The 21,164-nt window shown below is 43.0% G+C and overlaps 2 protein-coding genes and 1 non-coding gene across 9 annotated transcripts in view; 2 read left to right on the forward strand and 1 right to left on the reverse strand.

Moving 5' to 3' along the window:
* The window catches only part of Ptcd3 (pentatricopeptide repeat domain 3), a 29,628-nt gene extending 15,064 nt beyond the window's left edge, over positions 1-14,564 (forward strand). Inside the window, exons 10-24 of the mRNA XM_021661458.2 lie at positions 906-993; positions 2,057-2,117; positions 2,557-2,642; positions 3,314-3,458; positions 4,310-4,360; positions 8,627-8,716; positions 8,946-8,974; positions 9,600-9,706; positions 10,025-10,103; positions 10,200-10,290; positions 10,930-11,015; positions 11,905-12,053; positions 13,073-13,114; positions 13,644-13,802; positions 14,049-14,564. Coding sequence (XP_021517133.1) covers positions 906-993; positions 2,057-2,117; positions 2,557-2,642; positions 3,314-3,458; positions 4,310-4,360; positions 8,627-8,716; positions 8,946-8,974; positions 9,600-9,706; positions 10,025-10,103; positions 10,200-10,290; positions 10,930-11,015; positions 11,905-12,053; positions 13,073-13,114; positions 13,644-13,802; positions 14,049-14,142 — 1,357 coding nt within the window. The 3' untranslated portion in view covers positions 14,143-14,564. The remainder of the gene's footprint in view (positions 1-905; positions 994-2,056; positions 2,118-2,556; positions 2,643-3,313; positions 3,459-4,309; positions 4,361-8,626; positions 8,717-8,945; positions 8,975-9,599; positions 9,707-10,024; positions 10,104-10,199; positions 10,291-10,929; positions 11,016-11,904; positions 12,054-13,072; positions 13,115-13,643; positions 13,803-14,048) is intronic.
* Positions 12,664-12,800, forward strand: LOC132654450 (small nucleolar RNA SNORD94). Its single transcript, XR_009592092.1, has one exon. It is a non-coding gene; the product is annotated as a small nucleolar RNA SNORD94 (small nucleolar RNA).
* Positions 14,565-19,791: 5,227 nt separating the features above from the next.
* Immt (inner membrane mitochondrial protein) overlaps positions 19,792-21,164 on the reverse strand; it is a 43,024-nt gene continuing 41,651 nt past the window's right edge. For all 7 annotated transcript variants that reach the window (XM_060383548.1, XM_060383543.1, XM_060383547.1 and 4 more), the window contains one exon: positions 19,792-20,731. In XM_060383548.1, the coding sequence (XP_060239531.1) occupies positions 20,118-20,731 (614 nt within the window). In that variant the 3' untranslated portion in view covers positions 19,792-20,117. The remainder of the gene's footprint in view (positions 20,732-21,164) is intronic.

Genomic DNA, 21,164 nt, shown 5'->3' on the forward strand with positions numbered 1-21,164 from the left:
TTCCTTCTGGCTGGACTGTTTATAATAGTGGTGATTTCTGCCACCACATACAGATCCTGTTAGGATGTGAATTGCTTCTACTTTTCATAGTTTTTCATCTGTTTATAGTTTCATTAATAATACTATCTTGAGATGTAGATCCTTAATTCTAGAAGATTTGATGCATTTTTGTTTACTGAAAGTAGACAAAAATGGTTGAACATTGAATTAAGGAATAACTAAAATAAAATAAGTGTTGTGTATGGATATATAGAGAAGAAACACTACCATTAATTCAGCTCTAGAGAGATGACTGAGTAGTTACAAGTATTTCCTGTTTTCTCAGAGGCTCCATGTTTCGTTCCCAGCACCCTGTAAGTGCAGCTCTGGGAGACCTGACCCCCACGGGCACAAGCACACAGTACACATATTCAGATGCACACACATGAACTTTGTAGTAAGATCTTGGCTCATACCCTACTTCTGTCTGCTTTCTGTAATACTGGGGTGTTCAGTATAGAGGAAAATTTGTACAGGGTGGTACAAACATTTTCTTTCCCTCTGGTAAAGAGGCAAAATTGCTCATGCTAGAATATGGCAAGACTCGGGAGGCAGAGTTGCCTTGGGGAATTCTGTATCGGGGTTTGCGAAGCGACAGAGGCACAGAGCCTCTGCTGTGAGTCTTGTGTGGGGTGCTTTGTTTTTACCTGGGTGCTTATTTTACATTAATAAACACTTTGTTATTGCTCCTGGTCGTGGCCCTGAGCTTGAATGTCTAGACAGTGTGGCTGTCTTTTTGACCATCTAGTTTTGAGGTGATGACCTATACTGTGGGTAGTAGAACAATTATTTATGCACATTACCAGAATGTGAGTACTTACTGATTTTCTCTGTGCCGATGGCTCATGTTTATTCTATTGTTTTAGAGCACAAAACAATGCTGAGAGAATCTTTGCTCTGATGCCAGAGAAGAACGGACACTCTTACTGCACAATGATCCGAGGGATGGTGAAGGTGCCTTTCTTTGTTTTTATATCGAAGGTCCATTGAGTTGGTGTTTCTTTTCTGCCTATTCTAGCAAGGCGTTAATGCCTAGGATCGTGAGTGTGTGCATAAAGTGATACTTTGTGGCTGGGGTCAGTTCTGACCAGGATATCTATTTGTTTCATATACTTTTTAATAAACATAACATGCAAAGAGTTGTAGGTTTTGAGACAGAGCCTCTAACCTTGGCTGGCTAGCGTACTATGCAGACAAGGCTTAACTCACAGCAGTCTGCCTCTTCATTAAAGATGCTTCACAATACCTGCCAAAACCAGTTTTGGGAGATGGGAAACAAAAGGCCTCTGAAATTGCCAGGGCTAGCCTTAGACTTGACAATTCTTCCCAGAGTAATTGGGAATATGCTACGTGGGCATATACAGCATTTAACATGAGCATTTTATGTAATAGCTTTGTGAGCCTGTGCTGTCTAGTGAGGTCCTAATTAGAACGTTGTATCAGTCCTCAAATTTTGATATTTAGCATTTCAGATTTTGGATTAGGGAAGAACAGCCTGTATTAAAGTTTTACGAGTTTTTTTTTTTTTTCCATGTATGTATGCATCTGTCCGAATCTAACTATAGGGAATAGGTGGGTGGGTGGGTGGGAAGGTGATGGGTCCCGTCGAGACAGAGTTACTATCGGCCATTTGTGAGCCGCCTATCATGGGTATGGGAATGAAAACTCTGGTCCTTGTGATTGAGCACCAAGCACTCTCAAGGACCGAGTCAACCTCTTCCACCGTTGTACCAACATTTTAAATCTAAAAGATCAGAAAGATAGACTTTCCTATATGTTGTAAGCTAAGTGTGTTGTCCCTCTACCTCGTTCTCCCATTTCTACCCATTAGATGTGAGTAACACACTCCTGCCTTGTATCAGTTGTGACATCTGAGAATGTCTCTAGACATTGCCAGTGCCCCCTGGAGGAAGCCTACTACACTGGGTGCATGTTCCCAAGAATAGGAGCCTCCAGTTTTGTGTGCTCGTGGTCCCAGTTGGGGGGACTTTGATGATGTTTGCTTTTTCCTCTCCAGCACCGAGCTTATGAACAGGCGTTGAACTTGTACACTGAGTTATTAAATAACAGACTTCGTGGTGAGTTTTGGTGACCCCCCTCTATGCATGTCTTCCTCTAATACCTCTCAGTGCTGTGACCCGTTAATACAGTGTGCCATGTTGTGGTGGTTCCCAACCATAAAAGAATTTCGTTACTACTTTGTAAGCTATAATTTTGCTACTGTTATGAATCGTAATGTAAATATCTGGTGTGCAGGATGTCTGAAGTGTGACCCACACAGGTTGAGAACTGCTCCCCTAACAAGATTCTGTGAGAGTTTTGGATTTTGTCCCACAGTTGTTTGAGGGATGTGGGGTGGTTGTTTAGATTGTTTGTCTTTTCTTGCCACGCTCATGATTAAAATGGGAGTGAAGATCTAGGACTTACTGAGATTAGCTAAGACACACCAAAGACTGACCAGTTCTCATTTTCGGCTGTTTTGAGGTAAATTTTCATTTTATTACTTTCATTTTACAGCTGATGTATATACTTTCAATGCATTGATTGAAGCCAAAATGATGATGCCCAATGAGAAATTTGAGGAAAAATGGACTAATACACTGGTAAGGAACACCTTCAATGTCTTCTAGCTACCTTTTACTAAGAAAGATTAATTTAGCATTTCTGTGGCAGTCACTGCTCTCAGCAAACAACTGCTCAGTGCCATGCCCTTGCTTAAGAAGCCTGTCTAACGGGAGAAGAGAGAGCGCTGCTTCACCAATGACCATAGAGCTGGAATTCAGGAAGAGTTGGGACACTTTGCATGGAACGGGTAATAGAATTCTGGCCAGAGAAATTAAATTGAAATCCTTAGAGAGGATTTTATCAAAAACTAAAATAGGACATGTCTTTATACTGTAGTGATCTGTTCATAGGTTCTTTTGGAAGTCTCAGTTTGGTAGAAGGCTGCTGGATAGATACCTTGATTCCCTGGGTTGGATCATAGGGTCTGGATGGACAGGTATTTGACCCCATGACAGTGTTAGGCTTTTCTAGAAAATGAGGTCTCCAGCCCTGCAGCCAGTACTTTGTCACAGTTTTTCCAGGTTTCTCTAAGAAAAGGGATGTAGCCTTTAATGCCTGGAACTTGATATGTGAGCCAGGCTGGCTCTGAACTCACAGAGATCTTTTGCTTTTGAATCTTGGGTTCTTGGAGTAAAGACATGGGCCACCAAACCAGGCTGTCAAGTTACCTTGGAGTAAAAAAAGTATTTTCCGTTTTGGATTCACCCAGGATCTTCTGAAACATATGGTTGCACAGAAGGTGAAACCAAACCTGCAGACTTTTAATACAGTGTTGAAATGTCTCCAGAAGTTTTACTTGTTTGGAAGGCTGCCAGCATTACAGACCTTACGTGAAATGAAATATGTTGGAATAGGTAAGGGTACATCCTGGAATCCTCCCTGAAGATGAACTACCAAGGTGGACCACTGGTCAGAACCACAAAAGCAAGAAGTAGCTTCATCGTTACCATTATTCTGTTGGGACTTTCTTTTTGCATGCGTAATTTCCTTTGCAGTTGGCCCTTGGTAGCTACTGTATCTATCTTGGCACTCAACCCCAGATAAAAATGTCAGGGAAAAAAATTGTCAGCATGTATACACTTGGTCTTGGTCACTGATTCCTAAAAAATACAAGAAGTGTTTGCATAGCCTTTGTAACACACCAGATGTTTCGGGTGGTCTAGAAATTCTTTGAAGCATACATTAGGCTATGTGGGCATTACATGCAGATACTGCATTATTTTATATGAGGGCCTTCAGCATAGGAGTAACTGGGCATCCGTGGTATATTGGATTTATGTTCCCGTGGATTCCAAGGATTAACTGTTAGGATGAAGGTTAGCCCTGGTGTTCTTTGCTGTAAGTACAATGTTATTTTTAACATTTGGTCTAGACAGGAACTGATTGCTTTGTTAGCCAGGTTTAAATGTCCTTTCTTCAGCATGTAATTAGATATTCTGGGCTGGCCTGTTACGGGTAGTTCAGTAATTACTTCATTGATGATTAGTTGGGCATGATGCTTCGTTATTTTCAGTGATCAGTCACACTTGTATGATTATAACAAAGTGATGCCGTCTTTAGAGCAACTTCACTCTCATGAGATGAGCTAAAAATATCTTCAAAGGAATAGAAGTGTTAACAATCTGTTTCATCTTTATTTTGGATAGCTGTGTTTTATTGTATTTCTTTTTTTTTTTTTTTCTCTCTATCTACTTGGTAATTTGAGAACCATCACTTGCAACATACCATTATATTATTCGCCTCTTTTACCAGCGAGGTATGTATAACCTGACATTTTGACTTGTATGAACATTAACCGTTGCTGTTGAGTTTATGTACGTGTTGAAGTACCTGTTCTTCATGTGAATTCTTCATGAGAATTTCCTGGGCATGGTAGTGAACAAAATCCCACCACTGGGTAGGCAGAGGCAGGTGGATCTCTGTGAGGTGATAGCCAGCCTGGTCTACAGAGAAAGTTCTAGGACAGCCAAGGCTACACAGAGAAACCCTTTCTTAAAAAAACAAACAAACAAACAAATAAAAAACCCACAGGATTCAGAGGCTAGAGAGAATGGTTAAGAGAAGTGACTGCTCTTCCAGAGGACTCAGGTTGGATTCCCAGTACCCAAATGATGGCTCACAATCATATATCAGTCTAGTCTCAGGGATCCAGAGCTTCTGGCCTCCAAGGGCTCCAGGTACACAGAAGCATATATGCAGAAAAAAAACCCAACCATACACATGAAGAAAAGAAAATTCACAAATTAGCATTTACAGTTTGAGCAAAAGGTTTATCTTGAGGTTAGGTTGCAATATAAACTACAAACTTGGAGAGGGCTACAGAGTGTACTGTGGCGTTCTTGGACTATAAAGAAGAGTAGGCAAGGTAGCTTGTAGTTAAAGAGTTCCTTTTCGTCTTTAGAACTGTGCTGCTCAGTATAATAGCTTAGTAGCCATGGGTAATTGTATAGTTTGAGAATATATTTTTAAAAGGTGACATTAAGTCTCAGCAGTCTATTTTTTCTTTTATGAGTTCCAACAATCAAGCTCCATCCTCGGAGTTGGCAGCAGTTGCTCTTATGTGAGACACCAAGCCATCTCACTGCCTCCAGAATTGCCCATTCTCATTCTGGCATCTATGCTCCTCTATCAGTCTTGTTCCTCACAGTGACTCCTCTTCTACTTTCATTTCATGTATAAACAGACATGTCTGCATAGTCTAGATTCCATGTGAAAGAGGAAATGTAGTATTTGTTCAAGTATAACTTAGTTTTGCTTACTATGTTGATCTCCAGTTTTAGTTCCTACAAATGAGACTTAAATAGAACTTATGTGTTCCAGACCTGGTGACACTTGTCTTTAACCTCAGAACTTGAAAAGTCAGAGCAAGCAGATCAGATGTTAAAGGTCATCTTTTAACTACATACGTGTACTGTGTGAGTCTAGAGAAAGGGCGAGATGGGTCAGTGGGTAAAGGCCCTGTAACAGTCTGAAAACTATAGAGTGTGCTCTCCAGAACACAAGTGTGTGTAGTGTATTCCTAGGGTGAGCCCCACACACTCGTAGTCCTAACGGTGACAGGTCAGTCCTTCACCCTGGGCCACCTACCCCATTCCCCGGAAGTTGTTCTTGTCATTGCGTTTTATCAATGCCCTGAGACAAACCCTGCTTCAGTGGATGAAATGCCTGCCTTGCAAGCCTGGAGAACTTAAGTTGGATTCCAGAACCAATGTAAAGTCTGACTGGGGAGTGGGCCTCTAATACCAGTGTCCAGTGAGATGGGGAAGAACCTGGAGAATCCCCAGAAGCAGCTCACTGGTAAACCTCTGATTCGTGATCCTCCTGCCTGGGTGTTGGGGTTGACAAAGATGTGCCACACTGCTGGGTATTGATGTCCTTTACAGAAAACACTTGCCTATGCCACGGTTTTGAAGCATTGTCCCTGTGGTGGTTTCTTTCAGGCTGTTTCAGGGTACTAGGTCTTACATTGTAGACTTTGGCTCATTTCTGAATGATTTTTCTATACACATTTTTTTTTCTACATGTAGAAATGGAATTTTGAGGGCCAAAGAGATGGTTTAAGTCAGTGGTTCTCAGCCTTCCTAATGATGGGACCCTTTTATACAATTCCTTGTGTTGTGGTAACACCCCCAACCATAAACTTATTTTTGTGACTGTAATTTTCCTTCTGCTGTGAATTGTAAATATCCACTGTGAGGATATCTGATACACTAGCCCTGTGAAAGGGCAATTTGACGACCCCTGCAGCTGTGACACACAGGTTGAGAGCTATTGTTGTAAGTGGTCGGGAAAACTTGCATGTTCTGCTCCTAACACTCACAGGCTCACCTCCCAGCTTCTGTGGATCTGACATCCTCTGGACTCAAGACCACAGTACACAGAGTACACACACATCAGCGGCTCTAAGCTTGGGGCTGCGTATCAGATGCTTATATTCATAGCAGTAGCAAAGTTATTATGAAGTAGCAATGAAATGATTTTATGGTTTGGGTCACCACAGCATAAGGAACTGTATTAAAGGGTTGCAGTATTAGGAAGGTTGAGACGCACTGACATGCATAAATATTTAAAAAGGAAATACATTTTTCCCAGTATTTTCTGGAGTTTGGGGTGGTGGTGTTGAGGCTTCAAGCCAGGGTTCCTGTGTGTAGCGGTGGCTATGCTGGAATTCTCTTTGTAGACCAGGCTGGCCTCGAATTCACCCAGATCCACTTGCCTTGCCTCCACAGTGCTAGGATTAAAGGCCTGCACTGCCACCACCACCTGGCCTCCCCACCTTCCCCTCCCTACCACCTGGTGAGACTGTTTCTACAGTATGTTTCTTGGCCTTGCTATACAGGTCATTGCTGAGTCCTCACTATTCACTTCTGCTGGCTACATGTGTGTTTGTGTGGTAGTGGAGCATAGAAGCCATGTAGATCTTACTGCTCACAGTACACATTCAAGGAACCAGGAATGTTAACCCACAGAGTTCTATCTTTAAAGGGAGAGATGTGTAACCTGTTTTCCTCCCAGAAGGCCGGAAGCAGATACAGCCAAGAGCCTGCTGACATGTATTCCGGACTGCACTGGCTTCCCACCCTGGTCATGTGCTTTCTTTACCTTGAGCCTGCTTTCTCAGCTAATCTATAGAACCTGTCTTGATGGAAGATTCCCAGTATCACTTTTATTTCATAACAGTTTCAATGTGGTTATATTGTAAGCCTTGCCGTGCACATGGGGTAGAGTTAATTATTACTACTACACTGTTTTCCAAATTGTGCTGTGCTTAATTCTGCCTACAATAATCTACCTGGGGTCAGACCCTGAAAGTTTGAACCAACACCAGCTACTGAGTTGTGTTGAGCTGAACTTCTTGCCACTTGTGGATCAACATTCTGCTGGCCTTGGTGTTTGCACAGACCCTCCACATGTACAGAGTTTGCTCTATTGGTTTTGCCCATTAGGGTTTGTTGTTGTTGTTGTTTGAGACAGGGTTTCTCTGCGTAGCCTTGGCTGTCCTGAACTTGCTTTGTAGACCAGGCTGACCTTGAACTCACAGAGATCCGCCTGCCTTTGCCCTTTGTGTGCTGCTATGTAACTGAGGTGAACCCTGATTCATGATCTTCATACCTTATTGTTGGTATGGATGGCTCATGTGACTTCTAAAAACCACCCCATCCACTAACTCTACAGTTGGCTTTTGTCTTGCTTCCCTATCTGACTTGACTTTAAAAGAACACAAGTACCACCTAATAATTTCAGTGATGGTTTGCTGTGGTTCCCTGTTGTGTGTTGCGTCCCCCACCCCCCACCCCTGGCCACTGCCAATGTGCACTGTTGTGTACCAGTGGTCTTAGGATGCTGGAAAACAGGATCTCCTTTATTGAAATGGCAGGGCTAGCTTATCTAGTCAGTGGGGAGGAGAAGACAAAACAACAAGGGACGAAATCACCTAATTTGCATATTCAGACCTGCAGAGGGTGTTGAAGACACCAATTCAGGCATTCATGAGGGGCAGGGACTTTCCTTCGGCACCAGTTTAGCAGACTGCCAGTCACATGATTCCTGAGTAGCCAGTTCTCTGACAGGAAACAGCTTAACTAACTCTGTTAGTGGGTGGCCTTTGTTTCAGTGGAGTTGCACAGGCCCAGGCCTGATTTGGGTAGGAAGCAGCACCACTCTGGCTGTGCTCTCTGGGAGCTATCTGGGGTATGGTTGGGAACTCACAGTTTGGGATGGTGGTGTTGGTATTTGTCCCAGTCCAAAGAAATTTGAGGTGCTTAGTAGGGATGAAAAGGGTTCAGTCTAAATGGAACACAAGTACAGAGCACAGTGATTGTTACAGACTTTACAAAGATTTGAGTTCTGGCCTGTAGAGGTTTCTTCAGGACATTTTTGGCCTTGCCTAGCTTTCTCTGCCAGGTCTTGGGCTCAAGATGGAGGCAACAGTTAGGGGTATTTGTAACTTGGGGATGTGAAGTTGGTGGTATGTATGGAAATGGACTCCTGATAAAAACCTATTTGCCTTGCTTTTCTGCAGGTAGCTCTATGAAAGCAACATCTTTCATCATCTATGATATTATGAATGAATTAGAGGGGAGGAAATTTTCTCCACGGGACCTGGATGATGGTATGTACAGAAATTACTTATGCTTTCCCCCTAGCTAATGAGGGTGGTTTGCCTGAATACCATTAGTGAAGAGGCCTTGTGTTGAGGGCAACCTTTGTTTAGCTAAGTAACTATTTGGATTGAACATAACATTCTGAGAAAGCCAAGAATGTCTGTAGCATATTGTTACTTATATGAAAATGATGTTACATCCATACCAATTAAGCCTCTTGCAAACTTTGGTTTTTAGATAAATTTTTTCAGTCGGCAATAAATGTGGTAAGTGCCAATTTATTAACCTAATTATCCCTGATGTAAGTCCCCCCCCCGTTTGACCTGTAATTGTAGGCTTCTGCATGTCCTTTCGCTTTTTAACTCTTTGCTTTTCTACAATCTATACTTTTACAATCATATACCCTACTCTTCACTGTATTGCCTTCTTTTCATGCCTGTTTTGATAAGCTTTCAAAATATTTTTTTGCTCATTAACTTTGTAAAGTGATAGAAATAGATTATTTTGTTGGTTTTCATTTTATCATCATCAGTGGAGACATTTCACAGTTTCAGGATGAGTAGGAAACATCCTGTTGGTTAAGGATGATTGTGTGGCAGCCTTGTGTCTGTCCTCGGGGTTTCCTCAGAGTTCATATGACTACTCGGTAGCTATTTCATGGTGATTTTGATGGTACAGTCATAGAGTTGCTATGAAAAATAATTTTGTTTTAAATTTCATAACCCTAGGATTTAACTACCAGTTCCTTGTTGAGTATTTTTTTTATATTAATCAATAAATTGAATCTACCCTTAGTTAAGTACTTATACAAAGAAATACACTTATCACCATGTGTTGAGTTACGGTTTGGCTTGTAAGAATGTCTGGGTAATGCGCCTTGCAAATTTTCAGTGTTCATCTCTCAGAGATTTAGAGCTTGCTTACCGAGTACATGGCCTTTTAAACACGGGGGACAACCGGAAATTGATTGGACATGATCTTCAACGTAATTTCTATTAGTAAGTTGTTACTTTATATATTTAAAGATTTAATATGTGTGTGCTTGTCTTTGTGAGTATGCACACACTTGTGCATGCATGGGAAAGCCAGAAGAGGGTACCAGGAGTTCTCTGTCATTTCTACCTGTTTTTCCAAGGCAAGGTCACTTCTGAACATAGGTGTCTCAGCTAGTCTGGAAGCCCACTGAGCCTATCTATTCCCTACTTCGGTGTTGGGGTTATAGGCATTAGCTAGAGGAATGCCTGATATCTCAAATGGCTGCCAGGATCCAAACTCTGTTCCTTATGACTTCATCTAAATGCTTTTTCTCTCCACAGTTCGAGGTTTTTCAGTTTGATTTGTTCAATGGAACAAATTGATGTCATCTTGAAGTGGTATAAGGACCTAATACCTTCAGTAAGAGGATTCATTACTTGCTTTTTGTCTTTGTAGATGAATATGTGAATCTTTTCTGATGGATGCTTTAAAGTCATGTTTGTATTTCTCAATCAGGTGTACCTTCCCCACTCCCAAGTATTGATAGGTCTTCTCCAAGCATTGGATGTGGCCAATAGGCTAGAAATTGTTCCTCAGATTTGGAAAGGTAAGAGACAGATTTGTACACGTGCTAGCTTACTTCAGTGACTCATGTTTGGATTAACATGTTTGCATTTTTAGGACTGAATGCGTCCATTTTTAATTGTGTTAAGGTCAAACTTCAAGCTTTGCTCATGTTTTATTGGATGAGTACACGTGTGGAAAATGAGCTCATTCTGAGCAGTTGTAAAGGTTGCCAATTATATGGCTGGTTCTACATCTTGAGTGCTGCTGTCCCACCACAGAGCCTGTGCTCATCTCTGTTGGCCTGATTCTCGTGTTGCAGTCAACTCAGGAGCAGTGCTGGTTATGTTGCTAAGTAATAGTCATGAACATGGCTAAGTCTCAGTTTCATGTGTTTTAGATATCAATGCCTGAACAATTCCTACCAAAGTCCAGTTCTGTGTCTTACCCAAGGATGATTGGAATTGGCAACAGGTCTCATTGTGTAGAACTGACTGGCCCGGTACTCATTTTGTGGACCAGGCTGGCCTTGAACTCTCAGAAATCCTTTCTCTTCCTCGCAGAGTACTGGAATTAAAGTTGTGCTAACTTTCCCCCACCAAAACATAAAAGGCAGTAGCAGATAAAGGTTCACCAGATGATTTTCATTTTGGTGATCACTGTTATTTTGTTTTGCTTTAAGATAGTAAAGAATATGGCCATACTTTTCGAGAAGCCCTAAAAGGAGAAATCTTGATGCTCATGGCCAGGGATAAACATTCGCCAGAGGTAGGGCTGTCTTGAAGCTCAAATTCCACCATCATCGTCAGATGTGCACTGACCTGTGTATTTGCGAATACTTATGTCTTTTAAGGTTGTTTCCCTGGTTTTCCCCATCCTTGTGGGATGTTCACATGTACAAATCTAGGTTAAGTTTCAATGTGTATTACCATTAGCAGAACACTAGTCTTAGTGTTAGCCTGGTTCTTCTAGTCCAAAGCAGGCAGCAGGAATATAGTGGTGACAAAGCCAGATTATGTTAATAATTATTCCAGGCCCTAGAGAGATGGCTCAGTGGAAAAGCACTTACTGTTCTAGAGGACGAGGACGCAGGTCCCACTGCTCACATAGGTGCTCACAACGCCTGCACTCAGATGCCTATGTTCTCCCGTACTCACATAATTAACAATAATCAAAATTGGGGCTCGAAACTGTTGGTGACAGTTCCAGCGAAACTGGCCTGCAGGCATCAGGCACACGTGTATATATGCAGGGAAAATACCTATACACACAAAAATTATTAAGGTCTTTTATTTTATTGCTACTTGAAAAGATAGGAGATGATTGGTCAAGTGGATAAAGGCGCTTTCTGCCAAGTCTGAAGACCTAAGTGCTTTCCCTGGAGCCTACATGGAAGGAGAGGACTAGTTCCCACAAGTTGTCCTCTGACCTCCATATGTGGGTTCTGGCACCCGTATGTCACATGAATACACTATCAAGAAATTAAAATCTCTTAGAGGATTTTTTATGACTAGATTTCAAACAGGTACTTAGTTGCCTATCCCAGGTCCAGGCTTCATTTTATGTTGTTCTTGTTTGCCATGCATGTGATAGTCTCTTGATTTTAAATTGTTGTCAGAGCAGCTAGGCAGTTCTTCTGACTCTTAGAGCCTTTCAGCTTCAGGTGGCATTTGCTGACTGTGCTGCTGATATCAAATCTACATATGAAAGCCAAGATGCCCAGCAGAGTGCTCTTGATTGGCCAGCCAACCATCTACAGTGTATAGCTGTCCTTTTTTTAAGAGGTGGCAGAACCCAGGAAGCCTGGTGAGTATAAATTCCTAAGTATAAATGCCAGCTTAGAGCTGAGCACTCACTCAACTTGATGGGTGAGTGTTCTCTAAGTCAGCTTAGGAGCAGGTGAATATACAATATTCCAAACCTGAGTATACAGATTTTGTAAACACTTGCATATACAAGTTAAAAAAGAGATTTTTGTTAAGACCAATTATCTATGATGTAGGTGAGGTGAGAATTTTAATTTCATACCTTTTCCTTTTCTGGATCTTAACTGAGCAAGAAATTCTTCGCCTGTGGTTCTGAGTGATGTGAGAAGGATACTTTTGAAACTGCTCTGGCAATTCAGTATGACTAGCTTGCTAGTCCTCTAATCGCCATTCCTCACCTTAGAATGTGGCCTGGTATTTCCCCACCTTAGACTTCTGGCAACTGGTATTTCTTGAAACATGGCCTTGAAAAGAGCCTCTTTGGTTTGTGCCACTATTCTGCTTCTGTGTGTGTTTTACCAGCACTTCACTGATACTATTGTTTATAAAGGGGACCTTGGGCTTACTCATTTTTCCAAAATTAAGAGGTACATTGTAGAAAAGTCAAGATGATCTCGGTTCCCTCTCTCTGTCTCTCCACATGGTATGAGCAGGCTGTGATGATTGGCGCAGGGGTACGGACCTCAGCTGAGTCATGGGAGCTGAATGTATGTGTGGTGCCTTTGTCTTGCACGTGGCAGACTGAGGGCACTCACATACATGAGACTGTTGCCTTAATCTGAGCCTGTTCTTCCGGGTGGAGTGTTAACACCGACTGACTGCGGCTTTAAGAGGGGAGCAGGCTAAGCCCACCCCACCGCGTCTTCTCCCCCTGCACAGGGTACAGTATGGACTGCCTCTGAAGGAGACAGCTTTTCTCAGCATTGGCCACATCTCAGATTTACCTGTTGAATTTTTGCAGCCGGGACTGGGAAATAGTAGAGCCCAGAGGAATTTAGGAAGTTTGTCTGGCTGCCACTTGTTTTTCTATCAGTAGTCACCTTTCCTCTTCTTCCACAGGAAAATGCTGGCACTTTTCAAAAAGCACAATAAGATTCCCAGGTGAGTTGACTAAAAGGCCTTACCTGATACAGGCTTGAAATAGTTACATGGACTTTGACTCTCGGGTGCACAACTGGAATCTCTTCACCTATCTAAACTGCGTTTGAGAGCTCTTTGGTTAGACAGGCAAGCAGTTCATCTACTATTCAGAATATCCTCAGGCTTCTTTTCTCTGTTCGGGGATCATATCTTGGGGACATGTAGAATGTTATCCTGTATCTTTTGTCCAAAATTAATGAGGATTTTACTAATACACATCCTCTGTACCTTGCCTGTAAATATTTCAGTAAAAGTTAAAAACTTAAGTTATGGCCACTGGAGAAATGGCGCACATTGCATGCTTTTCCGTATGGCCAAGTAATTTAGTTCTCACCACCCATGTGAAGGCTCACAACCATTTTAAACTCCATTTCCAGAGGATCTGACTGGCCTCTACGGACATTGCACATACATGCTGCAACTACACACATTAAGTCTGTAGTAGAAAATAAGTAGGCTGGGGACTGTTGGGTTTTGCTTTCTTTTACAGAGATAAACTACTGGAGGAGTTTGTGGACGCTGCAAAAACATCAAATAGTCCTGATCGGGCCATTGAGGCTGTGAAGCTGGCAAGTGCCTTCAGCTTGCCTATCTGTGAGAGCCTTGCCCAAAGAGTAATGATGGATTTCACATTAGACCCAGAACAAAAGTAAGTCTGTCTCTGACTCCTGTTCGGGTCCTTATGGTGTTCTTCTGCTTTCCTTACAAAGCCAGGGAAGGTCTTGTTTCTTCCATCATAGGCTTTGAACATGTTGGGCTGTTGGAACTTTTTGTTAAGTACAGTTTTGGGATCCCTTTTTCTGCTTTCAAAACTGCTTTTGACTACTTACGTATCACATGCCAAATACCCCTGATCCTATGAGCTAGAGTGTGATGTCATTTCTCCGCCTTACAGAGAAGCCCTGGGTAACCTCACTGCATTGAACAGCAGCAGCATTGATGGAGATAGCAGCAGTGACAGTGACAGTGACATCAGTGAAGACAAGTGATTGAGCTGCTGGACTATTACAGGTGGTAAAATAAGCAGATAAAGGGCTGTAGCCTGGACACAAGACCCTAGGATCCATCTCCAGCACCCTCACGCACTGTGAAGTCAGTGGCTCTTGGAGAAAAAGAAGTCCCGCACACGGAGTGTCTGCAAGCCTGCCTCATTCCCACTATGTCCGTCGGGCAAGAGCTCACCGGCCTTTGCTGCCTACCTGCTCTGTGATGTCTGGTCCTTTGGCCTAGACAAAAGAGTACAAACTGGTTTTCATGAAGATATGTAATTACTGTTCAGTTGATCGAATCCCAGTTTGGGGAGTACTTAAACAGATGTGAATAACTGTCTTAGAACTAATTAAATCAGAAGCAAGTTACTGGTTTTAGGCTACCCGACTGGTAAAATCATTAAATAAATACAGTGATTAGGTGTGTGGGTTTATTTTTTAAAAAAAAAAGGAATATAGTTTTTGTATTATGTGTGTACATGGTCATGTAGGGGCAAAGGGGCGATGCTGTCTTCTTCAGTTCTCCAGGGTTCTTTAGACAGGGCTTCTCACTGAACCTAGAGATTTCCAGTTCGGTTAGAACTGGTTGGCCAGCCCTGGGCATCTGCTTGGCTTTTACATCATACTTTGGGATCTGAACTGAGGTCCTCCTAGCCACATAGCAAGCACTTTATTAAGGGAGCATCTCCCCAGGCCCAGACTTCATTCAAATGAGAATACCCAAGAATTTTAGGGATATGAGTAGTGCAGCTCTTGAAAGAACATATCCAAGAATGCTTAAGGTATAGCTCTTGCCTAATAAGCCCATGAAGTCCTCCATTTCCTCCCTACCACCACAGAGCATTATTTTGGTCTGTGCCGGCCCTTTCTTTATACATAGGTATTTAAAGTGATCTAGAGGACTAGTGATGACTAAAGACTATGAAATGTCAGTACAGTGTATTGCTACTGCAAGTTAGCCAACTTCATTTTCATCTCGTTTCTTTTATTATTTATACAGTACTGTGCCTGCCTGTATGCCAGAATAGGGCACCAGATCTCATTATGGATGGTTAGGAGCCACCATGTGGTTGTTGGGAGTTGAACTCAGGACCTTTGGATGTACAGCCACTGCTCTTAACCTCTGAGCCATCTCTCCAGCCCCCTCATTTCTTTTAAATGAAACCAGTCAGAAATTTGAATTTTGCAGGGTTAAGTTAAGGAATGCCACCAACCCATACACTCCTCTCAGGTAACTAAGGCACAGGGTTCTGCACTGGAGCCAAGAAGACTTGTCACCTGAGAAAGATTAAGGCCCACCTGTATAATGATGTCTGCTGTCTTCCGCTTGTGTCTGACTCAACAGTCTTTCGTCTCAAGTAAAATCGGCATGATTTAGTGTTAATACTCATAGAAGCCGAGAGTGAAGGCCATTTGTTCCTATGGCTCACCTCAACCATGGACCAGCTGGATAAACCCTCATAGCAATGGCCTCTGTTAGATATTGCTAACTGTCGTTTCTCGGTGTTGGGCTCTGTTCTGAGTCATGTGTTTGCTTTGTGTCTACACACAGCCCCAATGTCGCATGCCTGCACAACGCTAGTACTATATTCCTAAGTGGCACTTAATAAATTCAATGGTTTGTTGGTTTGCTACTGTGGAACCCCTTCATTTTAGTTAGGTATTTTGACACTTATTTAGACATCCCCACTGTGCACCCCACGCCGTCTTTGAAGGGCATGCAATCTGCCTCCGCATCCTGAATGCCAAAAATAACAGCTGTGTGACACCATGTCCAGCTTTCTTACCATGCTTGTACGGGAAAGAACAGTAATTCATTTCACACATTCTTTGTTTTTTAGACTGGGTTTCTCTGTATGGTAGATCAGGTTGACCTTGAGTTTACAGAAATCCCTCAGCCTTTGCCTCTTCCTCCCAAGTGCTGGGGTTAAGGGAACAGATGACCACACCTGGCTCAGAATTCAGGATTGAGAAGCCTTGGAACACTGAGAGTGCATATGCTGCTTCAAAGAGGTCCACATGTAAGCAACCATATTAGAGAGAGCAGACTACCAAGGCGAAGTGATTAGTACGGTATACCTAGTGTGCATGAGACCATGTTTAATTCCCCAGTAGTGCAAAATGTGGGGACAGGATATATCTGAGCAACTTGTAGCAGGAACTAGAGAAACCACAGCAGTAATAAAACAATTGGGAGAAAGGACTCTCTTGGAGTTCGGAGGGAGAGTATTACTATAAAGATGTGTGTGCCAACATACAGGTACCACGGGAGAGCGCCTGTCTGTGTTGGGAACCTGTACTTAGTCCTCTGCAAGAGTAGCAAACACTCTTAACTGCTAAGTCCATCTCTAGTCCTTTAGTATGGATTTTAATGGTTATGTGCCATCCTGTCTCCTGAGACCCCATTGATCTTAAAAACGATCTGGTGCTGGGTGATGGTGGTTCACACCTTAATCCCAGCAGAGGCAGGAGGATTTCAAGGCCAGCCTGGTCTACAAATTGAGTTCCAGGACACAGATAACCCTGTCTCAAAAAACAAAACTTTTAACCATGGCTGCTGTTGAAACACTACATTCAGCAGCAGATCGAGAGGAAATCATTTTGTTCTTTCGGTGGTTATGTGGACTACAGCAGTGCCCTTCCTTTAAAATCCCAGGGACTGGGCTGGAGAGATGGCTCAGCAGTTATGTGCACCACTGTCTGCTCTTACAGAGGTCCTGAGTTCAATTCCCAGATTGTGGTAGCTCACGACCATTTATACTGGGATCTGATGCCCTCTTCTGGCATGCCGACATACATGCAGAGAGAGCACTCATACTTTTAAAATTAGTCTGTCTTTAAAAAATAAAACCCCAGGGATGTGGGGAAGAGGACCAGGATTTCTTAATAAAATGGGTTACAATCCAAACCTATCCCCTCAAAGTCTGATCACATACATGGATGGCTATGTGCACCAAGACTGCGATGGAAGCGTTAACTGCTAGAAACACTGAGCAGGATAATGCAGATCATCTCTGTGGATACAGTGCTGACATTAAAGGTAAAGTGTAAAGAAAAACAGGGTATACTGGTTTGGCATGAAGTAACATGTAGGAGATAGTTAAAACCTGCCAGACTCAGTATACTAAAAATGCTGCACACCTGACCAGCCCAGCTGTGGAGTTCCAAGGAACGATTTAGTATTAAATCTCTTGGCAACTCATAGTAGCCAAGAGTGAAGGCCATTTATTCCTATTATTATAGGATGACCACCTCATCCTACCAGTGGGATGTACTCTCACAGCAATGGCCTCTCCGATAGTGCTTTCTAACAGTTTAGAGCTCCTTAAACAAAACTATCAAGGTTAGACAAACCACATCTCCTGCCTCAAACTGCAAGAAGCCTAAACCACTGAAACCGATAGAGGTCAACTTCCTATCAATCAAGCTTTTTTATTTGCCTTTTGTGTTAATGAAGATGACCTTTTCTTCTCCACTGAGTTCAAGCAAGTTTGAAACTTTGAAACTGGTAGGATTATTCATTTGGGATTTGCAGACTGCTTTTATCCAGAACCTGTTGAGAGAACAGAGGATGTAAGTTAACTCAATGTATTCTTCTACAAGACTGCTTAAGATTCTACTGCAGCTTATTGATTTGGAAACTCAAAAAAGAAAAATAATCACTGAGGCAGAGTTCCAGGACACCCAGGCCTACACAGAGAAACCCTGATTCCGCCCCCCCCCCCCAAAAAAAAACAACAACATTGAGACAAAAGCCAACACTTTAATATTAAGCATGAACACAACCATTGATTTTCATCTACTGGCCTTTTTCCTTTTTTAAACAAAAATCAAGCCTGCTCTTAAGGATTTCTAATTTTCCTGTTGCCACCTCCACAGTGCCAGGATCACAAGCATCCCACCACAGCCAGTCTGAACCCTCCTCCAACAATCAAGGATGAGGCAGTGAGGTGAGCAATGTAACAGGGACACTGGACAAAGGTGATCCCATGGTTTTGCGTCAGTTTCAAGTGGCAGTGGTATGCTCCCATTTGCTGTTTAAATGGGATGCTACATGAAGAATCCATGACCCCTCTGATTGCTGGCGCCTCAAACTTTACAGCCTGAGACTTGCAGCTCCCAATTCCTTGAGATGGAGAACTCAAAGCTCCCCTTTCACTAGCAGTTACTGAGACCTGTGTGAGGCAGGCCAAGGCACAAGCACGGAGGCCTGCTGAGCAGGACTTCCTTTGTCAATATACCAGGGGTAGGTGGTGTACTTTGTCAAAGCCACTGTCCTAGTTATCAAAAATTGAAAGCCAGGGGCTGGGGAGATTGCTCAGTCTCCAAAGTGCTGCAACAGGCAGGCGCACAGTCCTAGAACCCACAAATAGCTCCCTCCCCCCCCCAAAAAAAAAGCCTGGCACAATGGGGAAATTCTTGAAACAGTAGCTTAATGAAGTTTCAGGCCAGTAAAGACTCAAAAACCAAGTGAGGAGCACGTAGACAAACACGCAACACACTCGCACAATCTGAAGTCTGCATTATTCTGATACTGAACGAAAATGAGGCACTGCTTTTGGGGAACTCTAAGAATCACATCACTGTGACATCCACCACCCTAAATGCGTGCGTTTGTCTGTAGACAGACTCAGTGTGGCCCAGTATGGCCTGACCTGTAAGGATGGACCACAATTATGTAGTCACATACGAAGAAAGGTTTTCAGGGTTCCAAGGGAAACTGGCTTTACGATCCAGTACATTTTTGTGATTAGAAACTACACTGTTTATATGACGAACACACGTTTTCAGTTTACAATGAATGCACTTCTGCAGTTTTATCCTGTTCCTGGAGGTGCGAGTAGGGAGGCGGACAGTGCATTATCTCAAAGGAAAAACTTTTTAGCTTCAGTAAGTGTCCACAGTGCCTCCACCTTCAGAACAGGGCAATCCACATGCAGGTGCTCCAATCAGAGAGACCTTCAAAGAAAGCATCAGCCCAGGTTGAACATGACCAGTGTATACCAAACCAAAGGACAAAGCCAGTGCAAAAACCACAACCACCACCTCAACATACCCATCCTGAGAGGCTGCAGGTATGTTCTCTAATACATAAAATGGCTCTCATGCTTGGTAGGTATCCTGCCAGGAGATTGTAGTCTTCAGGGTGTATTTAAGTCAAAAGTAAGAATTTGTTAGTTTCTTCATTGGGGTAACTGCCAAACAAGAGATTCACTGGCAGTCTTATTCATAGCTTTCTTCGGATTCCATCTACTCAATACCCACAGCCCAGGTGTGCCACCTCGCCAGGAATGCTGCGCCTGGGCAGAGGTGCAGATGCATGTGTGCTGGACCCAGTAAGAGAACTTTTCCCACGGGAAGCTATCAAAGCAGCCTGGGTGCAGACTATTTCCTGTGCTTTTCAATCACTGAGATCCCCAACTACAAACACACCGGCATTTGGCTTCTACATCACTCTTGATTTTGACCATCAGGAGGGGATCCATGTGCCCAAACATTCAAAGTCAAAGCAACAGGCCTTGGACTTCAGGTCACCAGCTCACAGCCCTGAAACTGGCCACAAGTTCCTACCACTGATGCTGCTTCTCAAGGAAGCTTTCTGCTCACACAACAAACTGGAAATGGCAGTTTTGAAAAGGGATAGAGTACTCAGTTTTCATCGTGTTGCTTTATTCAGTTTGCTCCAAGGGCAGAATCAATAATAGGGATCACAGACATTATTTTGAGTGGCTCACAAGCCTGATCAGTAAAACCTGAGAAACAGGAAGTGTTACACAAGTTGCAAATAAAGCCTCCTGGAGTTCATTGGCATGATAGCAGTATAAGGACGGTAAATGCAACAGGTGTTAACATCTCACACAGGACTTGGAACCTGCTCACGTCTAGACAATTCTGGGACCCTTGTTGCAAACCCTGTAAATAGCAATGCTGATTTTCTTTGATATGAAATGACATTACACAACTCTTCCTAGGCCTTACTCTTGCTGCACTTGAGTGGTTCCTATTCCTACGGCGCTGGCGTATGCAGTCAGGATCTCCACTATCTGCTTAGTTTCTAGGGTCATTCGGGCCTCCTTCAGCCAGTCCTGTGCCACTCTTCTGGACTCCCCTTTTAGCTGATTGACAAACTTGGCTGCCAGCTCCAGGTCACCGTGCTCAATACAATAGGAGGCATATGAGAGCAATTTAAATGTGTTTATATCCTCAGGGTAGAGCTCTGCCGGAGGCTTCAGTTGCTTAGGCAGGATTAGAAGTAGGGACTGCAAGTAGGAAAGGAAGTATTGGTACAGGCTATTTCTGGTTTCGTCAATCATCGCTACCCTTTGGGCTAGTTTTTGAACACCATGGAAACGGGCTCTTAGGGTCTCTTCACTGTATATCCCCCGGGTCAGGGACTCTGGAGGAATGGCTGCAGTTAAAGCCTGGGTAAACTCATTGTCAGCACAGCTGACTCTGATGGCCTCAACTGCATTCCTCAATGGGATGGTAGGCATATCTCCTGATGACGTCTTCATGCTGTACTTTAATGCCTCCACTGAAAGCCAGAGCTGGTAGGCTTTTCTGGCTTCTTCTTCAGCAACTGCATGACCTACAAACAAACAAAGAATGGTAAACCAATAATAACGAAATAAACCAAAGACAAACATTTTGTCTTAAACACCCACAGATGCAGCATCAATGATCTATATCCAACAAGTTAACAAGGCAGAGCTAGCCCTTTCACAAGATAGCAAGAGATGACATGGTTTGATAAGGATCTGAATCTACTAATATTAAAAAACCTGGGAGGTGCAGTACGGAGCGCAACCAAGTTACCTTCCCCTTCCTGTGTGATCCAGGACAAGGCATGGTCAAAGATGATGCAGAAGTCATTTGTATTTGCAAACTGTCTTTTTTGTTTGGTGAGACAGTCTCACTATGTAGCCCTGCCTATTTTGGAACTTTCTATGTAGACCAGGCTGGCCTTAAACCCACAAAAACCTGCCTGTCTCTGTTTCTTGAGTGCTGGGATTAAAGGCATG

Source organism: Meriones unguiculatus, chromosome 5, assembly GCF_030254825.1.
Source record: "Meriones unguiculatus strain TT.TT164.6M chromosome 5, Bangor_MerUng_6.1, whole genome shotgun sequence".
NCBI classification, from domain to species: domain Eukaryota; kingdom Metazoa; phylum Chordata; class Mammalia; order Rodentia; family Muridae; genus Meriones; species Meriones unguiculatus.